The sequence below is a fragment of the Bombus impatiens genome, unplaced genomic scaffold (genome assembly GCF_000188095.3).
Source record: "Bombus impatiens unplaced genomic scaffold, BIMP_2.2 scf_0017, whole genome shotgun sequence".
NCBI lineage: Eukaryota > Metazoa > Arthropoda > Insecta > Hymenoptera > Apidae > Bombus > Bombus impatiens.
This window is the reverse complement of record NT_176436.1, coordinates 977,044-995,796: the sequence shown is the minus strand read 5'-3', so window position 1 is coordinate 995,796 and position 18,753 is coordinate 977,044. Positions and strand designations below refer to the sequence as shown.

Genomic DNA, 18,753 nt, shown 5'->3' with positions numbered 1-18,753 from the left:
TTAGAAAATATTATTTAATATATACAATAATCTATAGCATATAATTTGATAACGTATAATATTTTGTAATATGTATATAAATATTCCCTAATATATTTTATCGATATGTGCACATATATTTTATATACCATTGAGTATCTACCGAAGCAGTGAAATGTTCGTGGAATAACTTTCTATTTCAAAGCAATTTGTAAAATAAATGTATCGTACCTAACATAGAATTTACCATATGAATAAGATCAAATTTGTGTTATCTAACAATGCGTTCACCTGCAGTTATCGAGGGTGAGCATGTAACGCATCGCGATGATAAGAGTTCCAGCTTATCGTTAAGCCACGCACACTGATGTCTCTTGTTTCTTTACACGAATAACGATTCTCGAAACAGATAATTGTATATTAGTACTCTTTGCTTATTACGAGCCTCGCCTTCAACGCGAATAAAAAGAAACGACGACGACGAGAAGATAAAAATATTTTTGGACTGCTCCGTTTTTGATATAACTAACTCACCTAATTCTTTCAAAACGAATTCAATGACTGGTCCATCATACTCGTCGGTTCTGTACATTTGGACGTCGGTGTAATTGGAATGCATGTAGTAAATGCGATAACCGGAAATGATCCCATTGGCGTAGTCTGGTTCGGCCCATGACAGTTCAATGGTGGTGGATGTGATGCCGTGGGACGATAGATTCAATGGTTTCGTTGGCACTGGAACACGGCAACACGAAAATGAAAGTTACAAAACTATAAAAATTATATAAGCAAAAATGATCAGAAATTTACAAAAAGAAATATTGTGAGTTATACATTACTATTATACACGATCGATGAATTGAAAAATTGATATATTGCTAGTATAACGCTTCGTGATATTTTCCAAATTATCAAGAAAATAAAATTTACCAAGGTTTCATACACTTCGTTATTACAAAGTTATTTCGCTTACTGTTATACATCAATTATAGGTTTAAAAAATGCAATACAATCATTAACGCGCTATAACGTTAATTATACTCGAACCGAACGAACGAACGGTGTCGTTATTTCCAATGATTTTCACATTTCGTGCGGCAAGTGCGAAGGAAGCCGTTAGCACGCGATCATCGGAAACGATTTTGTCATACTCGAGTTGAAGCACCCCTCGAAAACGCTCGGCTCCGTAAACTATTTTTCGGTCGATGCACTCGTCGGCGTGTCAGTTTTTCCTTCCTTATCGTCAGGCAGCTCATCATCTTCCGAGGTGGCTTTCCAATTTTCAGCGTACAAAGACGAGAGCAAGCTTGCGACGGCCAAAGTCTGAATAATTAATTTCGCCTCGAGTGTCTTCTCAGACCCCTCGCGCCGCGACGAGTAACTCTATAGACACTATTCACTTTTCGTACAGAACGACCGCAGCTGTTACCTAAGATCGGAGCTACCTTCTTTGCTTTCTTCTTCTTTTTCTTCTTCTTTACTATTTCTCGAAAACACCTGGAATAGCTAGTAACGTTGAAACAATCCAACTGGATCAACTTTTATCGCGTCGCTTTCATGTTTTCGATCCCCTATCTCGTCGAAACATCTGGTACTCGTATCGAGGGAGACGAAACGGTATATGTACATATGAAACGATCCATCGCTTGTATGGCTTGGCGATTGAATTTCGCCAAGTTTTAACAAGGGGGTGGACAGGGCGAAAGGTTGCACACGAATTTCCATCGCCATACAAAAGGAATTGCAATCGCAGATATCGTAGATGAAATAAACATGAGAATAAAAGTATTTGTTCATTGATATGTTTCTTCAATGCAAAGCCGTTCGATTGTACATCCAATTTCAAACGATACTCGGGAGAAACCGATATCCTGCGGGCACCGAACGGAATTCGATAATGACACCTACACTCTCCAGTGATTCTCTGAAGCGCAATAATTCTACGCATCAACGGTTAGACGCGTGAACGTTAGGCGCCATCCGTGTATTCGAGCGGCACCGTGCGGTGTCGCGATTTCAACGGATGATTGAAGCCACCAATATCGCAACATCCAAGAGTAAGAGGATTATCCGCGCGGAAATGTTGCAAGAAAGTTTCTTTAACCCATTAAAGACAAACGACGCGATAACGTAACATTACATCTGTAATTTCTTCTTAGCCAATTCACGTTGACCAATTCTATTAAATTCGTGTTACGATCGTGGAGAAGAGTTGCAAGAATTTGCAGAACATTTGCTTTTGTTAAAATTTATCGCTTAGATCCATACAATTTTATGAAGTTTGAGGAAATTCAGGTACTCGTACTTTAGCTATTCTTGTTCAAATTACAGATTTTCTTCGTGCCTTCCATTCGTGCAGTGGGTTTTCATAATGTATTTATTATTTTAATACACTTTGTATTATATTGTACTTCGACGAAACAATAGCATAGTTTACGTTTTTTAATCGTACAGTTCTTCTCAGGTCTATATGGATTATTAAATATTTGGCTTTAATACTCGATATAATTTTACTCCGTTTAGTATTCTACGCATTTTTTGACTAAAATATTCCATATATAAGAAGAAGAAAACGAAGACGAAGAAGCGAAAAGAACAGTGGGGTTAATAATGTTACATATACGACACTTTCGCACTTTGTTTCGCTACTGAGTCTTTAACGAAATAACGAGATACTGTTGAGAAATCGTATCGGAAAATCGTATCAATCTGAAAACGACACTAAACTCGTGCCTTAAATGCCCTACTGGACATGAAAATGAATCGTTGTCAACAGAGAAAAGCTATATACTGGACAGAAGTATTGATGTGCTCTGTTAAGTAAACTCCGTTGATGGACGTTTACTTAAGGACAACGAGATAGACTTCAGTTTCACCTAATAACCTAACAAGGAAGCTGAAGTTTCAGCCACGAACGTGTAATTTTCACTTTCCCAACACGATCGTCCATAGTTTCAAAGAATGTCGAAAGCATATTCAGCCGAGCCGTTGCATTTCACACTCACCCCTCGGCAAATTCGCGCGTTTCCACGCAGTCGATAACTCTTCCGCGACGTTTCGTCGCAAAAGCGTTTCGCGACGCGTCTCGTTTTACGTGAATCTCCACCCTCGAGCGGAGCTTTTCTTCGTCGTTGAAAAACCAAGCTCGAGCAAGAGAACGGACTCCCTTGTAATCCGTATTCACGTCTCGTTCACGCGAAGAGGGAAGGACGACGACGTGCTCGACAATCGGCTGCGAAGACCTTTAGAATTCGCAACCGAATAGTGTTGTATCACGATACGCGACTACTGAAAAATGAACGTGATCGTGTATGGTGAATAGACAAGGTCGAGCGCGCGGTTCGCGCTTCTGCAGGCCGAAGAAAACTCGCGAGGAGAAAGGTGAGAATCGACCGCTTGGATCCACGCGCGCCGAGAACTCGCGTCTCTTGGCCCATCATTTTTCCACGTTGCACGCGATCACGGGAAAACGTTTTCTCCGGCGTTTCCTTGCTGTCTAGAAACTTCTGCTTTACCGCACCTGGGGGAAAACGTTGAAGTGTAAAGTCTTAAATTAGGAGTTAAAGTTACGGATGACTTCATACATTTTCTTGATCCTGTTTTCTTACGTAGGTAGAGTTTAGGAGCAACTTTCTTTCGTGGTCGAATGCAGCTGACCGGTTGAATTGCTGTCAGGAAATGTACAGCGAGAAAATTCTTATGTAACAGGCGCGTTCGCTGGGTGTTTCTTTGATAACAATTCGATGAACGATTCACTTCGAGTGATCTTTGGGGAGAGAAAATGACGCGGCAAAGGGAAAAATAGAATCGAGATTGGTATGAAAGCGTATGTTGTATTTAAATGGCGAATGTTTATGCAAATTCATATATTTCGGACTGAAAAAAGATAGGACCTAAGTAGGTACATCTGTGAGCAAGTTGATTTTATATTCCAAGAACAATACCTAAAGGAACTTTAATTAATATTAGGTATAAGGATATGATCAGTAAAATAATTAACAATGTTATATACTCATATAATATTAGTTAAAATTCTTTAAAAACCATGGCTGTTAGAATATAAAGTAAAAATATATCTGGCCGGAAACTTTTGCGCACCACTGTTACCGTTTCCGTTTCCTTCATAGTAAATATTCCAAAGAATGCTAATACATACTTGAATGCGTAATACAGCATATAACAATATATAATACAATACTATGCTTTGAATATTTTATATGTTTTTGCATATTATGCGCATTCTATGCGTTTATATTTTCCATAAATCTATAAACATCCATAAACATCCATAAACTTCCATAAGCAACAAATCCACAAATTCATAATAACCACGCTATAACTGTAAATCAGAAGATTTCCCAGCTTCCTCGGCTTAACAAATCTTCTCATTTTTCATCAATTTTCTATAATTTGCAAGAATAACTTGAAATGAGAGATGTATCCACTTCCCCATTGCCGAAAGAATCGACGCAGATATATCTGAATGGTTTCGTGCTGCGTAAGAGAGACACAGGCGAAAGTAGCTGTATTAGGATCGGTTAGCAATGAGTAACGGTGCTCCAGTGAAAGGAACGGTTGATAAGAAAAGCAACGATCGTCGACTACCTGTTTCGCGTTACCTGCTTTCTCGTTCCCTAAGCGGCAAGTTTATGAACTTGAAACGTATGCAACGCTACCTTTTCGATCGGCTGCTTTACTCAAGCCTGCACCGTTGCGATTTCGTCCTCGGACCAGTGCCACGGTAAAATCGCTTGCCGTCTTAACGTGTTTCACGCCGAGTGACTCACGGCACTCCTCAAAGCTGAACATTCCTCTCGAAATATACTAGGAATTTAAGCTAGTCTGACATTCAACTGCCGTAAAATATGAAAATCCGAGTTCCATGCTTGATATTTTATGATTTCTGTAAATTAATATTTATTCGATGCAGCGTCTAGTTATTTTTCGAATGATTGAGCACAACGAAAGTACCGGATTTTTCGTTATGTAACTCCGCGTAATTACATCGAAAGCTTGCGTTGTTCGATGTCAACAAATTGGCGTTTATTCGATGCAATATTAAGCTCTTCCTTATATTAACGATAAACAAAAATATAAATTTGTAGCAATTTAAATAACTTTGTGCAATAGACTGTTTAAGTCTGTGATTCACTCGACACATAGAATAAGAATAGAATTGCATCACGCGTTCTTTTATTCCAAAGAAACGATTCATTTATTCGATGGCAATGTCAAGTTTTTACTTAGATTAACGATCAACGAGTGAAGTATAAGATTTCTAGCTCTTTAAACATTTTTAGACACAGTTTATAATTCGTCTGACATAAAGTGTACTTTATTTTAATAATACGGTATTACATCGCGATTTCTCTTATCCCGAAGATGCGATCCATTTATTCGATGTACTGTTCGATCGTTCCTTATATTAATGATTGATAAAAGTATAGACTTGTACCACTTTAAATAACCTTGTGTAGTAAACAGTTTATGAGCATGATTCACTCAAAGCAAAATGCACCGTCGAACAGAATTGCATCACGGTTTCTTTTATTCCAAAGCAGCAACTCCAAAAGTGTTACATATTTCAGCTCACGCCATCGACTACAAAGCATCGAACATTACGACGTCCCTCGACCGTGTCGGAGCAAGGTGAGTCTCGAAGGGCGAAAGGCCATTAAGATGCCATTAATTCGAGATACGCGTCCTCCGCGATGGGCATTAGCAAATGCCCGCAAACACGTCTAAACATTTTCGACCATGTAAATTAGAGTGTACGGCCTTGAAGTCCTCTTGCCTCTCGCGTAAAAATAGACCGACTGAATGCCTCGTGTGTTTTTAACGTGCTCCGACTTCCAAAAACGAACTGAAAACGAGAGAAAAAAAAAAAAAAAAAAAGAAGTAGAATATTCGACAGGGCCGAATTTCCATATTTCTATACCTGTTCGATGCTATGAGGTCAACCGGAGCGTGGTTGTTGCAACGATGCAGAGAGAAGAAATCTGTATTTTACAGGCGGATCACGCGTCCTCGCGAATGACGATCCGTGAATGGCGGTTGCGAAACTGGACCGAAACTACAGCGCGAAAAAAGGTCGTGTCGAAAAGGAAGGCGCAGAGGTCTGGTCGACTATTCGTCGGACGGAAATGCTACTCGCTTCCTGGCGGAGTGTGTGCACAGGATCGAGTGACGACCATTTCTTGGCGGCTGTGTTTCCTTCCCGCGGCCAGAACTAGTTTCGTGGCTACGCTTCGGAACCTGATCGCACGCCAGAGGAAACGCAACGCGCTGTTTTCATGCCTTTATGACAACGTACGTGCCCGCAAATCCGCGCTAAACCGCTTACGTAACGTCGCGCGACGGCAAGGTGCGTTTCAGGAGAAACAGACCAAGCCAGATAGGGAAGAAGGAGACGGGATCAAGAGGGAGACAACGCGTTCCTACGCTACGCTGCGCTAGTTAGACAAGCTGAAGTGGATTCCGCCAGAGAAATGTAATACACGCGAGCTGCACCTTGTTCCCCGGAATCGAGATGGAAAAGGAAACAAGTGGCGCGCGAACGTCACTGCAGTGCACGCGACGGGAAAATCTTTTTCGCAGCGAACGCTGCGTGTCGATTATCGAGCTGCGATCCTGCGGAGTATTTCTTGAGAATTTAATGGCGAGATTTTTTAATTCGAAAATTAATAAGAACAAGGAAGCAAGAAACGATTTACGGATAATTTTTCTTTGCTACGTGTTATGTTTGTAAAGCAGTATTTCTTTCGCGGTATCGTAGAACATATATCGTGAGATAAACGCTAGGTACCTGTTGAACATTTAATTTTGTATAGATCGCGAGTTTTTCCATTTTGAAAAATTGAAAAAGGATGGAGGAAAGTACGTCTTACGAGAGATTTCTTCCTGACGCATGTTACGTTAGTAAGCAATATTTTTTTTTTTTTTTTATTCATAATACTGCAGGATATCATCGACAAATTGTATACCATTAATCGTATCCATATGTTTCAGACTATTTCAGAATATGTCGGAGGTCACGACATATGGCGAATGGAAAATTGTTCATCGAAAGACTACCCATAATGAAGCATCCTGTACGAAGATTGTATTTATGATGATATAGCTTTGTCGCAGTTTATTTATCATCGGGAATGAATCGCTTCAGGATCAGCTACGCCGGTGATTAATTGAATAAATTCCCAATGTCTTTTGCTTCTTTTTCCGATACTTCCAACTCGACGACAATCTGCTTGGCACAAACACGCTCAACTTCGCGTAATTAATTCTTCTATTTTTATACTGAAATGTAAATGCTTATCCTCTCTTTTCTATCCATCTCCTTGGAATATCATCGGAATATCATCGAAGAGAAAAAGAAAGGTAAAAAAGAAGGAAAGTCAAATTTTTTGCTCATCTTTCGACCACAACCGCCACCTACTCAAAAACATCATGGTGGTCAATCTTGTGATTACATTTACCTCGATAAACGTCGCTGTCATTCTCGGTGGAGGAGACTGGGGCCGTGTAGGTGGTCTGCTCGTATGTTTGATCGTCCGTGTATGCGATCGGATCCGCGGATGCGAACAATATCCGGAGGATGATAGCCACTGCGGCCGCAAGTTGAGCGGCACTGACTATCCTGGCCCACGACATTTTCGTTTTGCAGCTGCAGCTGTGAAGCGCGGCGTGGCGTGGCGTGGTGTGCGGCACGGCACGGCACGGTACACGGCGTGGCTCGTTCGCTCTCCACCGGGCTATTTCACGAATTCGTCCATCCTCGTTACTCTTACCGGCGTTCTCATCGCGCTTGTCTCACCCTTGGGACGGCACACCGCGCAGATACGCACACCAACCACGGGAACAATACGCGACAAGACGGTCCGCCGTACGAATCGTGTCTCCGCGAAAGTTCATCGCTGTTTTTCGGCTGTGTTTGCAGCACTACGTTTAAAACGTGGGCCCGTGGTCCACGGGGTTGAAACACAGTTTACGTCGTCTCATCGCACCCCACGATTGTCCGAGTTCACGATCACGATCGAACCAGTTCGATCCGGATCGTTTGATCGTTCGAATCGTTCGAACGTAGGAGGGTGCTCACTGGTGAACGATCATATTTTCCAAATACGATTTTACCCCGTAACGGGCGCGAGGGCGTACACAAGGTGCAAGAGGAGAACGATCGAACGGATCGATTGATTGGCGCGTCCCTCGGTCGCCTGAAGGAATAGGAAATTGTCGAGGCGTATCGGACAGCAAGGATCGAAGCTAACGAAGCGATGATTTCGTTCGTGCTGCATCCTGGCGACCCGATATACCTCCGCGCGTCGCGTACACGTCCGTGCAACGTGACCGGAATATTAACGTGGCTCGAGATCGAACTTGTTATCCTAATTTGGTTTCTCTCCCATCGGACTTGTTCTCTTACTCTTTCTTTCTTTTTGACGCTTTGTTTCAGGAGCGCGAGAAACACACGTGGGAATCGCGAGATAAAAAGGGGGCTCTGGTGGAAAAAAATAAATTCGATCATCGCCGCTTCCTAACTCGCGCGTTGTCCTAATTGTGTGGTCGAGTGGCTCAATTAGTCGGAATTATGACCTCGATTGTTTCTCGTCGAGCTGCACACCGAGAGGCAGCGACAGCGCCGGTAGCAACAGCGGAGACGCCGGCGGCAGCAACGAGCGCATCAACTTCGCTATTCGCCGGTCGCGCAGCAATAATTACACGGCCCCTCTGGAACGTTTTAAAACGGCTTCCCCTTATATTTTTAGTACGTCAAGATCGAGGGGACACGCGGCCAAACGCCTCGGCGGCGTGTCGAGGATCCAGCAACGTGTGTCTCACGCTTCTAACAAAAACAGTTGTCGAAAGCTATACGCGTGTAACGATCTCTCCAAGAATTACGCGTGTTTCTATCTTTTTATCCATCGACACGATTCCATTTTGTGCAGCGATGGCAGTATAACGTGCAGGAAAGATCTCGGAGTAGTTCCGTGCGCAAAGATCGTGCGATTCAAAGGAGACCGATAGTAAGAAAATTTCCCTGGTGTTGAGAATAATGGCAAGCTCTTGAAACAAAGAGGAATTGTTCACGTTCGATTTAGGAGACGAAGCACGAGCAAATGGACGACTCGCAATTATGACTCAACGATTGCGATATTAACCGCAAGTTAGCCGAGAACCGGCCGCAGCGGCGCTGCACGCGTGCACAAGCACCACGAGCCTTGACATTTATACGTCACGGAGAAACTTCACGTCCTACGTCTATCCCAGTTGTGCGGAAAGCTAGACGGAAAGAAAATTGAGACCAGCTCCGGCGTGCTCGGACAACGAGGATATAAACGCGGAAAAACATTTCCGCTGATCTCGGTTGAAAATTCATGTTCCGCAATAAAGGATGACTCATTGGCCTACGAAGCCTCGACGAGTGTACTTACATAGGGTGTATCATAATGTGTGGGCACCGGTTCAAGGGTAAACTCGAGGCATTCAGATAATAAAAAGAAATGTGGTTAAATTACATGGCATTATATGGTGCGATATATTCTGCCATTTTTGGTATACCTACTTAAAATGACTATCATACTCCTCTATGCAAATTGCACGTGATTTATAACGGTGGTTTGAAAGTGTAATAACGTGTATATTCATTAACAACATTGTCAATTACTTTGATGCCTATTCGCCTAAGCAACTTCTATACATTCTGACACACTTCGTGTACAACCGACTTGAAAGAACATCGTAGATATTTCGTGCGCGACGATCGGCGAACTATCAACGATTTCCTATCTACTTCCGTTTCGCAAGAAAGACGTTAGACCAACGGGGGTTGAGGGAGGAAGGGGGAGAGAGAGAGAGAGAGAGAGAGAGACGCCTGTTATTTCCGATTCCAATATCCTTTGCGACAAGAAATATCCAATTCCGCGATAAGTCGCCGGAAAACGTAGAAACTCGGGCCACCACAAACCGACTGATATTATACAACGATGTATGTGCTATTTGCATAGGTTAGCCGTACCGCGTGTCGCGTGGGATCGCACCGATCGACCACCAGAAGACGAATCGATTCGTTTGGTACGAGACGTCGCTTTTCAGCCAGACAGATTCGAGGGCGAAGGGTGTTGCCTTTTGTCGTCGATGGTACTCGTCATACCTGACACTGCACCGACGACCCTTGTTCCAACATTCCCCGAGAGAAAACCGTCGACGAGGTTACACTCAATTACACACTGGCGAAGGTCGATTAAAGTGGACTACGGTAGCGATATGCTATATTCGCGGATACACAGATAGAATAAATTATCAAAGCGGATGACATTGACATGTATTTCGTGTAACGCTACGTAGACCGACAGTTATTTCTTATTCATATAACCGCGATAAGTCAATGTCTAACGAAAACAAAAATTGGAGCGCATATTATAAGTGCATGTACGTCGGACAATAATATTTCTGTAGCAACAATAGTAATATTTCTATAAGATGCGCTGTCAATGTACTTTACGAAAACAACATGGATTGCATTACGAATTGTCACGACGCTGTATGAAAGGTAACGTCGATCCGAGAGAACTACGCCGATGGGAATATTCGATGAGTATCGAAATCCTTATAGGAAGTATTCGCACGGTCAATTGAATGCAACCGATCCAGCGTCATTTTGGCACTGTGCGAAGAACCCTTCACGCTATATCGACCCTTCAACCTCGAGCCACGATTCCGCCCATGTCGAACTCTCAACCCGGATCACTTACTAGGCCGATCATTACCATACGATTCTCTGCGTTTCGAGTATCCTCGATCTAACTTAACCAAAAAAAAAAAAAAACAAAAAAAAAAGAAAAAAAAGATACGGCCGGTACTATACGACGTGGTGTGCGCAAATCACTGAAAACTTTCTCACACTAGGCGTCACTGGCACTGAAGAGGCGTCGTTCGCGCGGTGAATCAAACGCCATTTCAAACTGTACCGCACGAAGAATCTCCACGAGTAACTTCACAATATGACAGATCTAACTGCGAGAGAGCCTAATCAAGATAACGTCCCATCGACATCTCGGGACTAGCAATGGAGCACCGTTGCGATGCTGCGAGAGTGACAAAACGCACTGCTCTCAAGCGAGGAACACGAACGTTGCCACACACACTACTTGCCTCCGCGATCACCAACGTACAACGTTCTCGCGCGTACGGTAAACCGTGACTCCAGCTCTCTACACTCGCTTCTCCGACTTGCTTCCAGTCAGGAAGAAAACAGACAGACAGGTACAGAAAGAGGGAGAGAAACTCACGTTCACAAATACAGGCGACGAGCACTGACGACGCGCTACGCTGAAACGTGTACGTACAAAGGGGATGGAGCGAGACGGAGAATGCACGAGAAGCACGCGCGCGCGCACTCTACAGGCGCACAGTGTTTCTAACAAGCCGGCATACACGTGCGCCAGGAAATGTGCGTGAGAGAAAGAAAGGAGGCAAGAGGGAAGGAAAACGAACGAGAGAGGGGAATGTGGAGAACACGTTACACAGCCATATGCGAGAAGGAGGCACCAAGTATTAGTGTTTTATATATATGAACGTGTATATAGCGTGTTTGTACGCGTTTCCTTCGGCTGTTCCCGCTTATCGCGACTTCTTCACGCCGAGACAAGAGGCGACTTTGACGTGTCACGTTCACCACGTACTCCGATACTCTTCTCGAGGAAGTAGCGCATATTGGAGTGAAAAATCGTGGAAAATCGATCGTGAAACGAAGGGGCGCGCCAATGGCGACGACCGAAACGGCGTGGCAATCCCTCCCTTTGGTTTGCCTATCTCTTTCTTCCTCTTCCCTCGTTCTATCTTCCTTCTTCTTTGTTCCTTTCCCTCTCTGTTTATCCACCGACGTTTCCGACCATCTCTTTTCTTCTCCCGCAACCCCTAACTCTTCCCCTCTTTCTCTTTATTTTTTTGCCTGTGCTCCCCACCACGTTACGGACTTTCTTTCTCTCGCTTACGGGCTATCCGTTCTTGTTTCTCATCGCTGTCTCTTCGATCCTCGTTGCTCCGCCGATTCTCCTCGCACTGCCTCTCTTATCACGGTCCCTGCCCTGTACCAACGTGTATGGATTTTCAGAGAAGCGAAAATTCGTACAAACCGATCGGCGAACGTGAAGCAACGGCGAAGACGAGGATTAGGCCCGTATGAATCACGAAACGGCAACGACAGATCACTGAAAACCGTGCCGACGACCATGAAAATCTCGACCGTAGCCTCTCTTGAGAGAGAGAGCAAAGCACCGTCGACGGCACAGAACGATGGTTACTTATGGACGTGGTGAAGAGCAGCTGTAAACCTGCTGGCGAGTGGACTTTCAGGGACGTAAAGTTCGATCTTCGTACCACGTGGCCTGTAACTGTCATTGTCAAAAACGTGATCCGAGTGCCGAGTATTCGGTCGTGATGCGACGATGGCGTCTTTCACCAGTCGATAAGAATCTGTGGCGACGATGCATGATGATATCATTAGAGTACCATCGGCGCTACGATCGTCGCATCGATTTTGGGGCAGATGTCGCCTTCCTTCGAGATACTTTCCTTTAATAAATAACTGATCTCGCTGCAACATTCAATTAGAGACAATGTAGAATGGTCATTTAAAATCATTCGATGTATTCTTTCAATGTCAGCTACGTATGCTAAAGGAAATCGCAAAGAACAAAACCAAGTTCCAAGTAATCGGGATCCTGATAATGAATAATCCGTTGAGTAATTACGTATCAGAGCGGCTGCGATAGTAGTTGAAACTGGTAAGATATCTCCAATTGGAGAACCAAATGTTTTTGTCTGTTTCAATAACATTATAGATTTCCTTATGTTGAATTTGTGTGCGTTAAGCATTATAATACCAAAGGTGTGCGAGAGAGAATTTAGAAGGAATAATAGAGAAATAGGAGAACGGAACGGAGCAAAGGAAACATATCTACTTGTTGGTGAATTCATCAGTAACACTACCTAGCAGATCGTATTTTAGGCAGGGATAATGGAGTCAGGTCAAAGATCGTATTGTAGGTATTGGACAGCTGGGAGGAACGGAGGGAATAACTTCTGCAAATGGTATTCTGCCGTGATTCCTCTAGTGGCGATTGTACACAGGAAGACCGCTACATAGTAAAGTGTTCCAGGTTCCAAGACCTAAAATTCAGCGAGAGCAAATGCGACGTGTGACAGCCACGAGAAAGAGGGACAAAACTGAAGACCGTAAGGAAATCAGGGACGTAGTTAGAAACGAATGGACCATCAAGAAAGGCGTATAAAGATACGATCGTCTCCGAAATAACCACGATTTGCATAAACTTTACGAAACGTGGAATTCATGCATACGCTCTGGGAAAAAGCGACTGATATATGGTGAATTCAAATAATATTAACTGCGTCAGTTACTGAAAGATTGTACGCTATCTTCTGAATGTTACGTTAGCAAGTGTTATCTGCCTCCCGCATAATCATTGCGCTCGACAGATAGAGACGGCTCAAAGAAAGGCACTGGTTTAGAGTGCATAATTAAATTATTCTATCGTCAACCGAATGGCTATAGAATGTCATAAAATGATGCGCGATGGGACACGCTTTTATTACTTTACGAAGTGTATCTTTTTTACGTGGTAAAGATAAAAAAGTTACGATTTTGATACGAGGTCTATAAACCACGAACGAGGGTTTATCAAATTCTTAACACCCGGCTGTAAAGCAAAAACTTGATAGCATCTAGCGAAAGGCCAATCAAATTTAGCGACATTCTCATTTAATTCTGATTAAAAACGTTCTACATTTTATTTAATTTCATTTTCTCCTACTCCATTAATGTTTGAAACCTTGAGAATTCACTGTACCACCTTTCCAACATCGGGTATTTTAGATCCCTTTAAATTTTATGTGATCGCTGGTAAGAGAACGTTATTATAGGAATCTTCCTTTTCAAATTTAGCTAAAGTAGATATCTTCGAAGTTGCATTTATCGACCGAAGATACAAAGAAACCAGCGAATATTCTGTTTTATCGACACGTTCAGGTTTAAAGCGCCAAATTATAAACGGATGTCGGAGACATCTGTGTAGTTAAATCTCTTGTCCTTTTATCAGATATTTAATGACTACGTAATAATAAACAAATTTCTAATCTTACCTCCTTCGTCAGTCATTACGGAGATAGTGGTCGCAGGGCCATGCCCTTCTGGGTTGAATACTTGCAACGACACTAGATATTGAGTGTACGTTTGAAGATTGCGGATTGTGTGATTCTACAATGAAACAAAACATATGAAATTTATTAAACGAGGAATGACGACGTAATGTTAAGTGTGACAAATATAATAAAGGAGATTCGAACGATTTCTTACGTAACTTACGTCTATGGCTGGATTACGGATATACACTTCTTTTTCTTCCATGTAAGGTTTGTCTCGAGGTTTATACCCGATTCGATAACCAAGGAATTCTCCATGAATGGTATCAGGACTGGGCGCCTTCCACGCTAAATAAATGGACGTGGCAGACGTGTTGTGAGCACTGGTAATTATAGGCTTTCCCGTCGGCACTGAAATAAAAAAAGACGAATAAAACAGAGACGCGTTAACACGTTTTTACTTTAACATATTGTCGTAATGCTCTCGAAATTGTATCGATATTTTACGGATAACATAAAAACTATCATCTCCCATGGTACAATGTTTACAGCCGCTCGACGATTTTCATTTAATACATATTTTCGTGAATATGCCAGTTTCCCGAATTAGCAAAAATTGTTTCTTAAAAAATAAAAACAAAAAAAAAAAGAAACAAAGGATGAAAAGGATTATACGCTATTCTGTTTCGAATTTCCTATCGAATTCCGATAAATAATTGGCATACATTATAAATGGCACGATGATCTCATTACAATTTACACATTTAAGCGCTTTACAACAATTTAACATCTATCTATATACTGTTATTATTAAACTTACAAACCAAAAAAAGAAAAAAAATATATATACATATATGCCTTGATATCAGGGATTAGCGATTGATATGGTTGAAGTTTTGATATTGTATAAATTACATTCTCGATGAGAAAGAACCGATGTGTCGAATGTACTATCTAGGGATAATAGGGGAACAGTAAGCATCGAAATAGGCGGATCAACACGAGTGCCATCGAAGTTTCATTTCTATCTGATAAAAACATATTTGCAATGATTGTTTGACGATCGACTCGCAATAAATATCGGAACGATCGTATTTATTTTCCACCCTTGGTCGTCGTGGCGGAATAAAATTCGAACAAGCACGTTTAATCGCATTACCCATTATTCCATTCTGTTCTCCCCCATGCTGCTGATCCAGGTACATGCATTCCCCACACCCTTTCCACCGTAATATTTTCAACAATTGATAGCTTTCGAGTCGTTTAAAATTCGAGCCCCGCGTAATTTAATACTTTTCGCATAATCGAATTTTACCGACTGATCGAAACATACCATCGCTGCGTTGGAAAATAATAGTAATTACGGCGAAGAAATACGATACGATCAGACTTATTTCATCTCGTCCCCTCTATTTGTCAGAAGTGTCTCGAAGAATTTATCGATCGATGCCGTTACGGAAGCTTCGAATGAAATGGAATAGAATTTCCATGCCATACCAATTTTCTTTTTCTCTCTTTTCCCACCGGTATATCCGGCACTGCGAGTTTAATATATCCTCCTTAAAATTCTCCTCGTCATACTTTGTACGCTTCCAACTCCCGAGATACTTCATAAGCACATGTTATTTCATTACTTTCCTCTTGGCACTGGCGCAACTTCACTGTACCATACCACACGCGAATACCAACTTACATACATCCTAACAAGCAAGTAGATTCTAGCCAACAGTTTCTTGCGGTAAACCGAAGTACAATAGCATTCGAAGGATGAATCGACTTGACGGATGTCTTCCACGTACTAACATGACTAACGCGCAACTTCCAAGCAAATTTCTTGAAAGAATAGCTACACCTCTACTCGAGAGTCTTAAGACATTTCTCGAAAGAACAGTTACGCTTCTACTCCAGAGTCTTAAGACACCTTTTATTTTTAATAAAACCTTATCTTGAACTGTGCATGCGCTTCTATGGTATAATCTCTTTGTAGAAGAAAGTATGAGATTAACACTGCAAGTACCAAAGTGATTGGAACGATCATGATTCGTATCATAGAAATTTTATATGTATCATAACTTTGTAACAATGCATTTTGGAGAATTTGAAGCAAATCTTACGCCTCGGTCATCGGTACGTCTAATGTAACAAGCTTCGAGATCTTTCGTATCTTTTAACGATTACTCAATTTCCTCCAAATTTTGAAGCAGGTGCGGTAACTATCCTAAGAATTTGAAGCGACGAAGTACATCTGCCCCAATTACCCTTGCCTTTATACTCTGACTTCTATAACTTCTGTCAAAAAGTGTGAGAACGTAAATTAAATAACTTGATTAAGAAAACTTTTTAACTCGTGGGTCGCTAGTTTTACACCTTCTTACCTTAACTTACGAAATCGCGGTTCTTAACCCTATCTAAGGTCCCATTCGACGCGAGTCCACGTCTTTCGCGAAACTGCGCGTTATCGAGTGCCAATATTCACGGATGAAAAGTTGTGGAAGTTGCGTTCTGTTTCATGGAGAACAAGAGATTGTCGTGGAAATAATTTCAAGATGTTTAATGCGCGTCACGCATCGTTCGACAAAGTCGGTGCAAACTTCTGGCGACTCGTTAATGCTCGTGCAAAAGCGTTCTCACTGCGAAACGACGATAACCACCGGGGAAATGAAGGATCCGCGTGCGAGTGAACGCGCGTATACGAAAGTCGCCGGGTAATTATTGCATCGCCACCGAAACTGCGAACGGACATTTTGGTGAATAATTGCCGGTGACAACGATTAGTCGGCTGGTTGACGGAGAAATTGCACGGACGAATCACGATACCCGCTTATTGTTTCGCGAATTCAGGGAAATTTGTGTCAGTCGGGAAAATTGTGGAATATTATGGGTCAGATTAACTGGACGCGTCGGAAATTTGATGGATGACATTGAGCACTTTGATTGCTAATTGCTCGTACAGCGGTAGAAGATTGCGTTAAATGATTCAGATAATAAGAAACAAGAGGGATACGGATCAAATAAAATGTGTTATAGAATTAGTTGAATCGAAAATACGATGGATAATGAGCAATAATTGTTAGTCGTTCTCACAGTGATCTACAAATTATATTCAGTGATTTATATAATATGAAAATATATTTGTTAGCAGCATTAACTGAGCGAATAAGAAGCATGATTGATAAAATAATCGTTAGCCGTTTTACAAGATTCTATTAAATAATTCAAGTAACAAAGGAAAATATAGATGAGAATAAAATGGAATATATTTATCATGGAGATTAATTAGACGTATCGAAAACACGGTGGAGATTGAGGAATAATTGTTAATCGTTCTCATAATGGTATGAGGTTTCGTTAAGCGACTCTAGTAATAATAAGAAAGTAAAATAAACAGTATTTGAAGATAAAATAAAATATATTTATCATGGGTAATTGCGAGCGTATAGAGGTAATCGAATAGTCTACAGTACGATTTCGCCGGTGAATTAATTACTGGAGCATTCAACGGCGGAACCTCGCGTTCAAATGCTCGGTAATTCTCGATTAATTTCCAGCACTTAACTTTGGATTCCGGACGAACCTTCTAAAGCGCGGTCGTCTTACTTTCTATTTACACGCAAACCCCACGAAATGACCCAGTAATTTTTCCGGTTAGCTTCGCTACTATCTGTTTTTATTTCCATGTTCCCCTTTCGCATAATTATTCATAAGTCTCTGGACAATGTTCCGTTTCACCGTCTATAATAATAATAATTGCGCAGCCGTCAACTTTCGCTCGCGGTGTTATTTTTTAACGAGTTTCCCTTCGTTTCTATTATTTCCCTCGTACAATTAACATTTTCAACGATCCAGGGATATATTAACAACGAGGCAGATGTCTTCCATCGTTAAACGCTTCTCGCGTGTTAAATATCTCCCGAAGTCAAATAAAATTCAATTGCGATTGCGACGGTAAACGCGCGAGAGGTAATTTCTGAAAAAAATGTATCGCGAATACGAAAAGAGCCACTTTTAATAACGGTAATTTACTTTATATATCGCGACTGTATATTTTCGAGTTTACTACCTCTCCACTATCTTTTGTTATGCGATCCACGTTTTATTTTTATTGAACGGCGACCGTGGTGCTGGTAGTCAATTAACGAAACAACCAGTATTATTAACGCGTAGCTGAAGACATTGTCGTGGGTCAGGTATTATGACGGATAGGTGGAGGGCGATAAGTCTTTCACGCGATTCCGGCCAGCCACTCTGCCGAGGTAATTCAGCCCTGTAATAAATGTGAGCTAGCCGCGTTTTCTACCGTCGCTAAATCTGCGCTAAGTTATTATGATCCTGGGCCGGGACCACGTTTATGACGGCTATGTTTGCCCCAACGTCTCCGCGATAAAAGCACGCAACATCGGTTCCTTTCTTTTTTCCTCGACTCTTCCTCCCTCCCTCGCACTCTCTTTATCCATGCAACTTTCTTCGATCGTCGAATAGAACGAATCCCGTACACTGGAAAAATAGGAAAGGAGAAAACTAATTCAATATCCGGCACGATCGTAAAGAGCAGCGCTACGGTCGCGAGCGATTCTATAAACTAAATAGAGACGGCGGTTGCCGCGATATTCTCGC

At 42.0% G+C, this 18,753-nt stretch overlaps 1 protein-coding gene across 4 annotated transcripts in view; it reads right to left on the bottom strand.

Moving 5' to 3' along the window:
* LOC100749778 (tyrosine-protein phosphatase 99A) overlaps positions 1-18,753 on the bottom strand; it is a 428,501-nt gene that overhangs the window by 13,931 nt on the left and 395,817 nt on the right. For 3 of the 4 annotated variants that reach the window (XM_033318609.1, XM_033318607.1, XM_033318613.1), the window contains exons 5-7: positions 14,354-14,550; positions 14,140-14,254; positions 514-714 (exon numbers count right to left, since the gene is read on the bottom strand). In XM_033318609.1, coding sequence (XP_033174500.1) covers positions 514-714; positions 14,140-14,254; positions 14,354-14,550 — 513 coding nt within the window. The remainder of the gene's footprint in view (positions 1-513; positions 715-14,139; positions 14,255-14,353; positions 14,551-18,753) is intronic. The other variant, XM_024364815.2, reaches the window with a different exon arrangement.